At 35.0% G+C, this 13,327-nt stretch overlaps 1 protein-coding gene across 1 annotated transcript; it reads left to right on the top strand.

Annotated features, from left to right (window-relative positions):
- Nucleotides 1-3,659: 3,659 nt before the first annotated feature.
- On the top strand, nt 3,660-12,755 carry LOC120637558. The gene is made up of 7 exons (XM_039909394.1): nt 3,660-3,726; nt 4,522-4,648; nt 6,103-6,242; nt 7,651-7,711; nt 9,884-9,995; nt 11,355-11,468; nt 12,696-12,755. The coding sequence occupies exons 1-7, from the start codon at nt 3,660-3,662 to the stop codon at nt 12,753-12,755; spliced, it is 681 nt and encodes a 226-aa protein (XP_039765328.1).
- Nucleotides 12,756-13,327: the final 572 nt, after the last annotated feature.

Raw genomic sequence — 13,327 nt, 5'->3', positions numbered from 1 at the left:
GTTTGTTCAAAAAACAAAGAAACAATAATAAGAAATTATAATTGTTTCTTTGTTTTTTGTCTCCTTGTGTAGTTCATAATAATAGTTAGAATAATAATGTAATTGTTGATTGGTGCAAGTGGATTTGTCCGTACTATTAAATAAATAAATACGCGTAGTGTATTGTGTATTTTTTTCCGTATAGGTACGGGCGCTAAGTGAACAAAAATTAACTAGGTACCTATAAAAACTCTCAAATTATAGTACCTCAGTCATCTTTAGGTTTATTAAGATTAGTATTTTTGTTCATGGAGCGCTTGGAAATAAGAACTAAAATTGAAAAAGTTACAAAAATTTACAAGAAATTCTCATTCTCTATAAGAGCAATAAATGGAAATCTTATTGCATAGTAAAATATACATCTTGAACTACACAAATGCCTTTTGAGATTGATGATTTTTTTACGTGACCTCCCCCTGTGTGGGATCAACTCAAAATTCAAAATTCAAAATTCATTTATTTCAAGTAGGCCTAATACAAGCACTTTTGAAACGTCAAGTCTGTCCGTGTGTAGTGACTCTACCACCGGTTCGGAAGGCAGATTCTACCGAGAAGAAGCCGGCAAGAAACTCAGCAGTTGCTCTTTTCCAACATCAAAAATTTACATTTTATATTTTAACATTCATTTTTCTATCTTGTGAGAGATGAAAGCGGAGCCGGATGCTTCCAAGCAACCTTGTCATTAAGAAACTCATCAATTGTATAATAACCTGTAATAAATGTGTTTTAACACATTCTTTAAACTTATGGATTGGAAGGTCCAAACTAGATCATATACTTACCTCAAAATTACATTCCGTATGTCGCAGTCTTTTTATTTTTGATAGACTAGTCGGGGTAATCTGGGTGCTGTGGTTTGCTTACCAATCCGTTTCCACTCCTCCCTAACGGTTGCCTTTATCCTGCATTCCTGCATGGAGTGCTGTAGTCATCTGTAGCTTTCCGGTAGCACCGGGATAGCTCTGCCAAGTACTAGATTGAAGCCGTAAACTCGGTGGATCATTGCACCAACTATATGTGGAGTTCGTCCGGGGAATGGATGAATGAATACACTTTTATTGTACACCAAATAAAAAAAAGTAGTTACAGAGACATAAATACATACCAAGAGAGTACAATTTGGTGGCCTTATCGCTACATAGCGATTTCTTTTAGGCAACCAATGCGTAAAAGGAAAAAAAAACATAGCAAAGAGGTAGGTGGTGCAATAAATAAGGTTTAAAAATTATACAAAAATATATTTAATATATATATAAATATATTACATATAAATACAAATAAGAAATAAACATACATGAAATTACCCATCACAACACTATCTCACTATATAGTAAGGGGAATTACAACCGCCATGCTTATTTCTACCGCTGAGCAGCATTGTTGCAATGCTGCGTTCCGGTCTGAAGGGCTTGGTTGCCGGTGTAATTACAGGCAAATGAGGCTAGGCTCCTAAGCCTCAAATTGATGGACACAGGGAGGCAGATCGCAGGACGTTCTCCTTACAAGCCTTTGCCCTGCGAAGTCTTGCTCTGTTTATAAGCGATGGGTACTAACCATCAGGTAAGCCACCTGCTTGGTCCGACAATCCTTACTAATATTATAAATGTCAATGTAAGTTTGTTTGTTACGCTTTCACACAAAAACTACTTAACCGATCCTCATGACACTTTGTACACATATTCTTGGAAGTGTTACAAGTAATATAGGATACTTTTTATCCCGACATTAAGCTCGGTTCCTTTGGGAGAGGGGATGAGTGACGACTTTACACCATAACTCCGACAAATTATAACTGATTTAAATAATTATTTTTGTATATTATGTTTTGTATATGTGTTTAATTTTGCCCAAACGATGGTTGGAGATAGACGACAGAACTCCTCAGCGGACAGCAGCAATTTAATGCCACGTCCAAAAACAAACGCAGACGTCTTTGTTATGTAAGCCACTTTGATGTGTCATATTAAGCTCATGAATGATTAAAAGAAAACAGTGTCTTTACCATTATCACTTAGAGCTGTATTGATTTCAAATAACAGTGTCATATGACATGGCTTAGCAACCCTAAAATAGGGATTAAAATTCTGAAACCAGAGCGTCATAATATCATTATAATATTACTTTAAGCAATGGAGGTAAGCCCCCAGTTCCGATACAATCGATCACAATGCATTATGATCTACGTAAGTTACCTAATTAACTCAATCAAAAGATAATCGTAATTATGATATGTACCATATCAGCTGACTTTCTGTAAGATTAGCAGATGTAATCAGGACTTCCGTTGGATATAAATATAGATGCATTGATTGGCAAATCACTTCACCCGGGGCAAAGGTAAGAGCAACATTTTAGTACTTATTTAATTAAAGGGTTTTGTAAGCCGGTGAATGTTCTCCAATCTCTCTCATTGGTCACATTATTTTATGCATCGATGTTTTTTATACATATTAGGTATTTGTATACTAGCGTATCCAGCCCGCTTCGCCGGGCTAGATTTTGCTTTATTTTATTTAAACAATAAACTTACATCGTTAAATTTTTAATTTAAGTCTCATAATATATTAAATCATTTATTTCTCTCCTTATTCAATCTCTTGGTGGGTGAAGATCATTATCTACACCCATGTACACCCAACAATAGAATATCGTCATAGTAAATAAAAGCTGTATTTGACAGTTTGACAGTTCAAAAATAGGAGTGCTCCGATCGTCACCAAACTACAGGATTACTCGCCAGGTCAATCCGGAGGTCTTTCCCTGAAAGTTTCATTGAAATCGGTCTAGCCGTTTCGGAGCCTATACGGAACATACCCACACACTTTCTCTTTTATATATATAGATAGATTCAATACAATACGTATAGCTGCTTTTTTTACAAGAATTTATTTAACTCGCCATGGTAGTCATGCAAATCTAGACACTATACTTTAAGCTCAAGCCCAATTTGATTGTGCTGAAATTTTAAATACCTCTACGTTTGGTTTGAATGCCAAAACGTGGTAGCTACGAGCCATTCTTCATTATTTTATGCCAATATTGATATTAAAATCAAGGCTCTTCAGAAAGATATGCTAAAACTAGTTTTTACGTTTTTTGAAGTTATACTTCTTTAAATTATAAGAGTAAATGTTTACGATGCGCGAACACACCGTTACAAAAACCGACACCCTGAAGTTAGATATAAGGTTTGACCGTGTACACTTTCAATTGTTAAAGTCTGCGGGCTCATTCCGGTGATTTAATTAATTCAATTGTACAAACATCGCAAATTTTAATGTTGATTGAAACTTCGTTGTCCGATAATGAGTCTATTACTATTCCAAATTTAATTATGTACATTTCTTTAGTTATGCAGAAAGCATGTTTTTGTGAAATTTAAATAAACCTTATTTAACTAGATAATGCGTTATGATAAAACTTTCAATGCATTAAATATTTTTTTCTAATGTAAGTGTCGTTTATTCAACAAACGAAGAAAAGGCGAAAGATTTTTATCTCGTTAAGCTAAAGAAGTTTAACTTCTAACGCTTGTACATATGTACACAAACGTTTTTTTTATTTAGTTATATTTTATTTTCAATATACGTGTTTTATTTTTCAGTCTAAATAACTTCACGATGAAGGCCGTTCTATTCGCTTGTGTATTGGCCATTGCTGGCGTGTCCGCCATGCCTCAGGATACCGGTAAGTGCGATTTCTTGTACTATTAGTATCAGGCCAAAATCCAGTGCCTTTGCGTTTAATTATACGTGTGACGGGTAATTGCAGTTTCTATACATATAATTACATAGATTAACACACTATAAATACATAAATACACATACATACATATATAATATTAACATATTTATAGTCAAAGTCGAATATTTCTTTATTCAAATAGGCACATAGATGGCACTTTTGATGCGTACATTACACGTAAAATATGAGTTGATGGCGATAAATAAATTCGTCAACTTAAATCTAAAGCTACGAGGGTTCCAAACGCGCCCTGGCCTAAGAAGAAGCCCAAAACGAACTTAGCCGGTTGTTATTTTTTTTTGTTATCACCATCTCACATTGTCCTTTAAAAACTAATTAAAGAAGCAACCTGGTTAGAGCAATAATTTACACCCAAGCATTTTTATCGTTGACGTAGTCCCTGATATTATAATAGGACTTTTCTATAAGCTTACGTTTAATACAAACTTTGAACTTTTTCAGAGACATCTCCAATATATTAACTGGTAATTTATTGTAAAATTTTATACAATTTCCTTTAAATGAATTACTTATTTTATGTAGTCTAGTATATTGCACTACAAGTTTATTTTTGCTTCTAATGAGAGCCAAATAGTGCCTTCTTACACAACTTTTAAAAATCGCCTGGGACTTGGGACGTCTAATGTCACCAGAGAGTGCATTCCACAGCGTTTTATTTTATTGACAAGGGATCTACATGTATGAATATTAATATAAGATATATTAACCTTTTTGCAGTTCCTGCACAAGGCCGTTTTGTGGACTTGTGGGTTAGGGATGTCGTTGACAGATATCGGGCACGAATTGGAAAATACGACCCACTGGCAATAGAGAAACATGAGTTCGACACCACTGTAGTTCCAGGGTAAGAGAGTTGACGTACCTACTTATATTACGTATACTATAATGATTGGACCGCCATGCCATACCATACTTGCCCACCATTTTATTTATTCGCCACAAACAGCCACGCATAAAACCTGTTTTAATCATTAGCAAAGCGAAGCGAAGCGGTGGGTATAGCCCAGTGGATATCAGCTCGAGTTCACCTTCGGGGAGCCGAGTTCGAATTCCAAACCTCCAACTTAAATATCACTTGCTGTTTGCCCGATAGCTCTACATAATTTTCTCAAATGTGTTTGGAATCCACAGTGTTACGCGCTGTGGGCTTATATGTGGCATTATACAAGCCAGGAGAATTATAGGCGAGGATTCACCACTTTTGGCAAAACTCCAAAGTCTTGATCATTGCCGTAAGGTAGCCAGTCTGTCGGTGATTTATAAGATATATTTTGGAGAGTGTGCTTAGGAACTCTTTGATCTGATCCCCTTCTCACCGTTCTACCACCGCACTGCAAGGCAACCTGCGGGTTTTCACCCCTATGTTGTTAATATCCAAGAAACTCGTCCGAAGCGCTTTGCATATTCTTTTCTTATATTATTTCTTTTATACGCATGGCTGGGGTTTGGAACACCCTTCTGAGTTCTGTGTTTCCTAATTCTTACAACCTTCTTATATATGAATAAATAAGTAAATGCCCCAAACAAAATAATTTAAATATTTTGTCTGTCTAACTTTTTGAACAGTTTTGATGGCCTTTCCAAGGAAAGTAGAGGATAATGCACCGGATTTCGTCTGTTGGGAGGCTTTGGTCGGGGCTAGTAGCTACCCTAACCACAAAGACGTGCTGCTAAGCGATTTAGTGATCCGGTGCGATGACGCGTAGAAACCGATTCCCCTAATCGGTTTCTACGCGTCATCGCATATGACTACCATACTCCGTAACAGGTTAGCCCGCTACCATCTTAGACTGCATCATAACTTACCACTAGGTGAGATTGGCTAACTTGTAATATAAAAAAAAAGGGTAACAAAGAGTTATTTTTGAGTGTGAGGGTGAAGATGAAAATCCTGTTTTTAAAGAATATTAAAATTCAGAGGTAGGTTCCGTTTAGTGTACTAAAACTATACTAATACCTTTTATAAAGAGGAAAGTTATTTTTGTTTTGTTTTTGAAAGTTATAGGCTCCGAAATTACAGGACCCATTTTAACCATTTCTTCGCCAAAAGATAGCTAAACTATCACAAAATAGCATAGGCTAAAATTTATTATCAAATAAACTGGAAATCCTTAAGAATCTTCAATAACCCAAAGTAGCAAAATATTGATGCCAAAACTCATTACGCCAAGTAATGAATTTTGAAGACATTCTAATCTCGCAACAAGACGGGGTGTTATGTGTCATGTAAATTATATTGAAAGTAAGAGGGTTTTTAAATTTTTATGTTATTAATTTATCTTTTTTTTCAATACTTAGGTTACTGTTTTTGAAGGGATTTGTGGAGAATTCCAAATTTGTAGGACACAGCGGCCTCTATGTTAATAGAGCGGTCTACAACATCCTTTTAGGCCAACTCGTCGTGGAAATTTCATTCCCTAAGATCAGTATGGAGATCGGTAAGTGTATAGTAATATCGTTTCTTTTGGTCTAAATGACAAGTAATCCCTAATTTTTTTCATATACCATTTACTAAATCCCATCTCGGAAAACAAGCGTCTATTATACGTATTTGTGCGAAATACAACGAGTTATCTAAAAAGATACGTGGCATATCGATGCCACGTATCTTTTTAGATAACTCGTTGGATGATATCGATCTTCCATGACTCACCCACAGCTTTTAGAAAAAAACTCACCGAACACTAATCGGTGAGTTAAATTTTGTGTTAATTTTTTTGCAAATTAAGTTTATATGACGCTTTGTCAATGCTATGTGCACTTGTCATTGACGTGCGTATCAGTCCATGTGTTTGTGTGTGTGCTATGTTAAAAAAACGTGTAATATGCATGTTGTTAGTGCTCTTAAATAAATAAATAAATCCCTAGATTTCCATCTCATGATGAGTCAAATAGGTTAACCTTTTACTACGTTTCCTATTATTATTATTGCTATTATTATTTTTTATTGTAGATAGTCTAAGGTCTTTGTTTATAAAACCACAGATAACTAAAAGTATCAGTCAATCTGCTAAAGATCAAACTTGAGAACACGTTCTTAGCTCGTTGTCGATTTTTGAATTGAGACCTAAACCCATAGTAATATTTTACATGAAAGAGTGTCTGTTTGTTTGTTTATTTGTTCGTGATGACATTTGGCACAGCCTGGATCCCGGAGGTGGACGTATATATACCCACGCCCACCACGCGGTCGGATTTTTTGGCACAGTATGCATAAAATGATTAGATAAAACTTTAGTGTGTGCTGTCCTAATAATATTAACCGCCATTATCCATAATTTGCTGCCATCTACTGATATCTGATCTACAATAATTTTTTTTTTTTTTATATTGAGCATCCCCGAATGAAATTGGTTAACCTACTATACAATGTCCCACAGGTGTTATAAATTTTTTTATTTTGAAAATGGTCGCGCCCAAATTGTGAATACATACGTCACATACAATTAAATTTATTTTCCAATTAAGCTACGGCTCTCCTACCGTCGATGCCGAAATTAGGATATGCCTTTTTACATCAGTCTTATAGCGACTGTAGAAAGCGCGCAGGCCGCGATTGCCAGAGGTTCGCAGGTTAAAATCATGTCGGTTCCGAAAATTTTTATATGCATTTTAAATTTATAAAGTTGATAATTCCTCCAAGTGTAGTAAAAACACTAAAAAAAAAAATACAGTTAGTTTTTTCGTTTGTGTTTTTGACGTGCTCCATGTACCTATAAAAATAGTTTATGAGCCGGGGAATATGTTTATACTTTTTATTCCGAAAAATTAATTGTTCTTCAGAGATATATCTACAAGAAAGTCTAGAGCACCTTTTAGCTGCATTTTAAAAGTATTTTCTTCCAGGTAACTACAAAGTTGAAGGTCGTTACGGAGACAGGGGAGGTGAATTCCAAACATCTGGAAGGTAAATTTTTTTTTGTCATAAAATATAACTATATGTTAATACTATGTTGCGTTTTATATTGCACTTTAGTACGAAAAACTTCGTGTGCGAAGCCAACTATCACTTTATTCTCGTTTAAAGGGTACCACATGGAAAAATGGAAACCTATATAGAATCGTTTTGTTGTCGGTCAGTCTGTCTGTCTATCAAGACCTTTATATCGGGGACGCATAGAGGTATGAAGTTGAAATCGAAACCATATAGAGACAAATTTATAGGGTAATTTTCGTTGATTTAGAACTATGATAAATGTAAAGATTTTAAAACAATGACAGTGTATATCAGTATATATTTGAAAATTTAATGTATGTTCATATAAAATATTTTAAATTTAAAAAATAATGTGACTGTACTAATTTGAACATTAGAAGTAAAAATAAACTTACAATATACTAGGTTACACAAAATTCATAATTCGGTTAAAGGAGATTGCATACAATTTTACAATAAACTATCCAATGACATTTTGGAGATGTCTCTTAAAAAGTTCAAAGTTTTATTAAACGTAATTTAAACGTAATGTGTATGTATATGTATTAAACGAATGTTTATAGAAAGTCCGATTTTAGTATAAAGAACTACGTAATCGTTAAAAAAGCTTGGATGTGAATTATTGCTCCAACTGAGGTAAGACTTCTTCTTAGACCAGGACGCGTTTGGAACCCTCGTAGCTTTAGTTTTAAGTTTACGAATATGGTTATCGTCCTCATCTCACTACCTTGTAATGTACGCATCAAAAGTGCCACCTATGGGCCTACTTGAATAAAGATATTTTTGACTTTGACTTTGAAATTTGGCAAGTAATAACGTATTTACTACAACTACAAGGAAAAAAAATTTAAACTATAAATTTGTAATCAAATGATAATAAAATAAGAACTAAAGTCGGCAATGGGCGGGGCACATAACTCGAAAAACCGATGGACGTATAATAAGCAAATAAAATTTAATGTTAACTGCACTGTATATACCTTGAGTTTTTTGTCGTCTTTCATCAGTATAAAATTCAAAATTCAAAAATTCAAAATTCAAAATTCATTTATTTCAAGTAGGCCTAATATTTAGCCTTTTGAAACGTCAAGCCTATCTGTGTGTAGTGACTCTACCACCGGTCCGGAATGCAGATTCTACCGAGAAGAAGCCGGCAAGAAACTCAGCAGTTGCTCTTTTCCAATATCAACAATTTACATTTTACATTTTAAAATTCATTTTGCTATCTTGTGAGAGATGAAAGCGGAGCCGGATGCTTCCAAGCAACCTTGTCATTATGAAATTCATCAATTGTATAATAACCTCGCTGTAATAAATGTGTTTTAACACATTCTTTAAACTCATGCATTGGTAGGTCCAAAATTACCTTATGAATCATATTTTAAAGTTATTCTGCCCAATGTCTGCTATTAGTTGGTGATTAAGAATCATAAACCAAAAAGTAATATAAAAACTCAAAAGATGTAAAAGAATAGTCCTATATCGAGTTTCAATACGGTGGTATCAATTCGAGTGATTGCGGTAGATTCATGCAACAGGAAAAAAAAATCGAATAGGTAATTAATTCGATAAGCTGCTTTCAAATTTCGAAATGCAGAATTAATGTTTTAATTTTTCATGATTTGTGAAGGAAACTTTTATTATTTGGAGTATTGCTTAGAGTTACTGTAGATGGGATACGTTAAAGGAGCTTTTTTTATAGTAATAATTGACAGACCAAGCTGGTCCACTTGATGGTAAGTGGAAAACCGTCGCATATATACAGAGTAACAATTCGTAGGAACACTTACCGATCTGTGTGCATCCTGAGTTGCAACAATCACACAGCTTTGCAACAAAGCTGCTTAAAAATAAGAACCTATGACATCTGAAATAAGTTTATTAACTATTTCAGTTAGATGTAATTTTTAATGTATACATTTAATTAAAGATTTCTTTGTATATAAAAGCTGATATATGGGTTTACATGCCTCTAATAAAAAACTTTATTATTATTATTATTATTAACGGCAGAAATAAGCACGGTGGTAGTACTTTCCCAGACGAGATGTCGATGTTCTACGCTAAAAAATCACTGTGTTTTATGGACTTACTCAAACTTACGCGTGCTTTGAATTAATATTTATTCTATTTTATCCACAGCCTTACGCTTACTAACTTGCGCTTCAACGCGGATACGCTACTAGTACTTTTACCCGGCCTGCCAGTCTCCATCTATAATATAAACACGGCCCTCTACCTGGGCAATATAGAGGTATTTAATACTTTACGTTTCATTTACTTTAATAATAACAATAAAAATTTACTTTGTGAGTGCATAAACCGAGTAACTTGATCTGGCTCACCAGTTTACTGGCACGTGGAGTCCACTGAAAGCATCCTTATCTCAATATCTGCGAATGGTTTAATCCCGGTTAGCCTAGCATCGTATAAATTGAGGATGATTTATGTTATATATTTACATATTTACATATGTTGTATATGATTGTTAGTAGTTTACATTAATTATGGGTAATCTCATGTATGTTTATATATATTATAGTTATATTTATGTATATAAATTTTATTTATATATTTGTATAATTTTAAAGGTTATTGCACCACCTACCTCTTTTCTACGCCATTGGTTGCCTGGAAGAAATCGCTATAAGGCCACCAAATTGTACTCTCATGATATGTATTTATATCTCTGTAACTACTTTTTTTCTTTGGTGTACAATAAAAGTGTATTAATTCATTAATTCATTCATTCACCATCTGAGGTGACTGGGGCTCCATGGGAGTTCGCTCGCAGCCAAGATGCAGAACGCGGTGTTGCTGGACTCCTCTAGGATAGTCCCCCGCTGATAACCTGTCCCTCTGACCCCTGGCCTTCTGGTCTCTCCTACAATTGGCACACCGACAGCCGATTGGCGCAGTTTGCAGCAACCCTGCTTTCTGAGCCCAGGGCCGTTGGTTCGATTCCCACAACTGGAAAATGTTTGTGTGATGAGCATGAATGTTTGTCAGTGTCTGGGTGTTTATATGTATGTTCTAAGTATTTATGTATATTATTCATAAAAATATTCATCAGTCATCTTAGTACCCATAACAAGCTACGCTTACTTTGGGGCTAGATGGCGGTGTGTATTGTCGTAGTATATTTATATAATATTTATTATTATTATTATTATTTATTTTAAGTAGGCCTAATCAAACACTTTTGGAACGTCAAGTCTGTCTGTTTGTAGACACTCTACCACCGGTTCGGAAGGCAGATTCTACCGAGAAGAAGCCAGCAAGATTAGAGACAACTCAGTAGATTACATCATCAGTTATCTTGGGTTTTGCTTATTCTGGGTTTTGAGTCAACAAGAGAAAATCTGAATGCCCGAGAGTTCTCCACCATATTCTTAAAGGCGTTTTCATTGCATATTTGCACTGAAAAACTCACAGGCTTGCAGGTTTCCTCGCGGTGTTTTCCTTCGCCGTTGAAGCAAGTGATATTTTAATGACCTAGATTAAAAAGTCAAATAACTTCGGAAAGTTACAGGTGCAAGCCGGGGATACAAATTGGTCTCCCCGAAATGGTGGTTTCTACTACACGCTCGCTTAATAAATGATTTTTTTTCAGGCCGACGTAGAAGCTAGCTGGAAATGTCTCGGTTGCCGAGAGCCCCGTGACATCTCTTCTTGTGCCAACAACATACTGAACAGAAGAATTCCGGAATGGCTTGTGACCTACGAGGTAAAATATATCTACAATTAAACTCCATGCGTGAAAACAACTTTATCGAGCGCCTTGTGTGTGCAGGGAAATTCACAAGGCATAGCAACATGCGCAAAGCCACCCGTGTGATGGGCTGATCAAGTGTAATTATCTGTGAGACTTTTTAATTTTCTCTTGAGGGGAAAAATTGGAGCTTGGAATCGCCCTCGCCCCTGCTTCGCGCCTCAATTTTCCCAATCTCCTCTAGGGCTAAATTTTTTCGAAATCTGATAGTAAGTGACCTTAATTTAACAAACATGAAACTTTTATTAAATTTTAAGTCTGTGGGAATTTTAGTATAAAATTTTCATTTATTTTCATTAGCACCCCCGCAACCGACTACACATACACTTTTGTTTGCTTGTAACATAGCCCAAAAAAATTCTGTCCAAATTTCATGTCTAAAAGAGTTAAAATTCAAAATTTAGTTTTTTATGATATTTTCTAATCATTAACGCCCCCGCTATACTCTTCGGAGATTTACACTTATAAAAAAGTTAGCCTATCCATTAAGTCAATGTATCCTCTACATGGATGCAAAATTTCAATTCAATCGGATGTATAGTTTAATAGTTTTAACGGAACAACCGTAAAAAACTCTATAGATTTATATATTAGTATAGATAGGACTATTTGGCATGTGTATACAATTGTGCCTTCTCGATGCGAACATAGCATGCAAATCCGTTGGGTACATAAGGCTAAAAAAAACAAGCTAAACAAGCAAACAGCTAAAAAAACAAATTTAAAATAATATAAAAAAAAATATAAATTACTAAGAAAGAAGAACAAAAAAAAAACAAAATATTGTGGAAATAAAATTACTTAAGCAATGCAAGCAGATCACCGGCAATGTACCCTCTAGGCACGTTTCGCTCCGAAACCGAAGGAGTATCCTCAGGAGATGTTGACTTTACAATGAATAATTGTTAAGTGAACAATTATTAATACACGGATTAAAGTAATTATAAATGACACCATAAAGATTCTCCTGCTGTTCGCGGATTATAGCAAGTTAAGCTTAACTTTCATAATATATTATGGATTTCCGTAAAGTAACGCCTTAATCTATCCAATTTGGTGGTAGTACATCGAGCACTGGCACAAAAAACTCTACTGCTACTAAAACTACTACTACTTCATGTATTAATATATAGATTCTTGTTTATGTTCCTGTGAGTGCTAATGAATAAAAATTTTTTGCAGTACGAAATCGGAACCATTATGGGAGAAGGCATCAGACGCTTTGTGAACTGGTACTGGTAGACAACAGGTTATTCGTTACAACACATCCGATTGTTATTTCACTAACTTTGTTTTTAATGCAAGATAAAATGAATGAGATATTTAAATAAAAATATTTTTAATTCGAAATTTTTATTATTATTTTTTTCTGTCATCATCATCGTATCAACCCATTTCTAGCCCAGTACAGGTTTAAGCCGTGGTCCACCAAGCTGGCCCAATGCGGATTGGTGGACTCCACACGCCTTTGAGAACGTTATGAAGGACTCTTAGGAATGCAGGTTTCCGCACGATGTTTTCCTTCACCGTTGAAGAAAGTCAAAGTCAAAGTCAAATATTTCTTTATTCAAATAGGCCCATAGATGGCACTTTTGATGTGATAAATGGCGATAAATAAATTCGTCAACTTAAAACTAAAGCTACGAGGGTTCCAAACGCGCTCTGGTCTAAGAAGAAGCCCACAACAAACTTAGCCGGTTGCTATTTTTTTTTTATCACCATCTCACATTGTCCTTTAAAACTATTAAAGAAACAACCTGGTTAGAGCAATAAAAAGTGATATTTTAATTGCTTAAAACGCACCTAGCGTAGAA

Source organism: Pararge aegeria, chromosome 4 (assembly GCF_905163445.1).
Source record: "Pararge aegeria chromosome 4, ilParAegt1.1, whole genome shotgun sequence".
NCBI lineage: Eukaryota > Metazoa > Arthropoda > Insecta > Lepidoptera > Nymphalidae > Pararge > Pararge aegeria.
This window is presented reverse-complemented; position numbering and strand designations above follow the sequence as displayed.

Bases quoted from the DNA above. Each gene is read 5' to 3' on its own strand.
- LOC120637558 (XM_039909394.1), top strand. From the start codon at position 3,660: ATGAAGGCCGTTCTATTCGCTTGTGTATTGGCCATTGCTGGCGTGTCC. The intron at 3,727-4,521 runs GTAAGTGCGATT...ACCTTTTTGCAG, and splicing joins CGCCATGCCTCAGGATACCG to TTCCTGCACAAGGCCGTTTT. The intron at 4,649-6,102 runs GTAAGAGAGTTG...TTCAATACTTAG, and splicing joins GACACCACTGTAGTTCCAGG to GTTACTGTTTTTGAAGGGAT.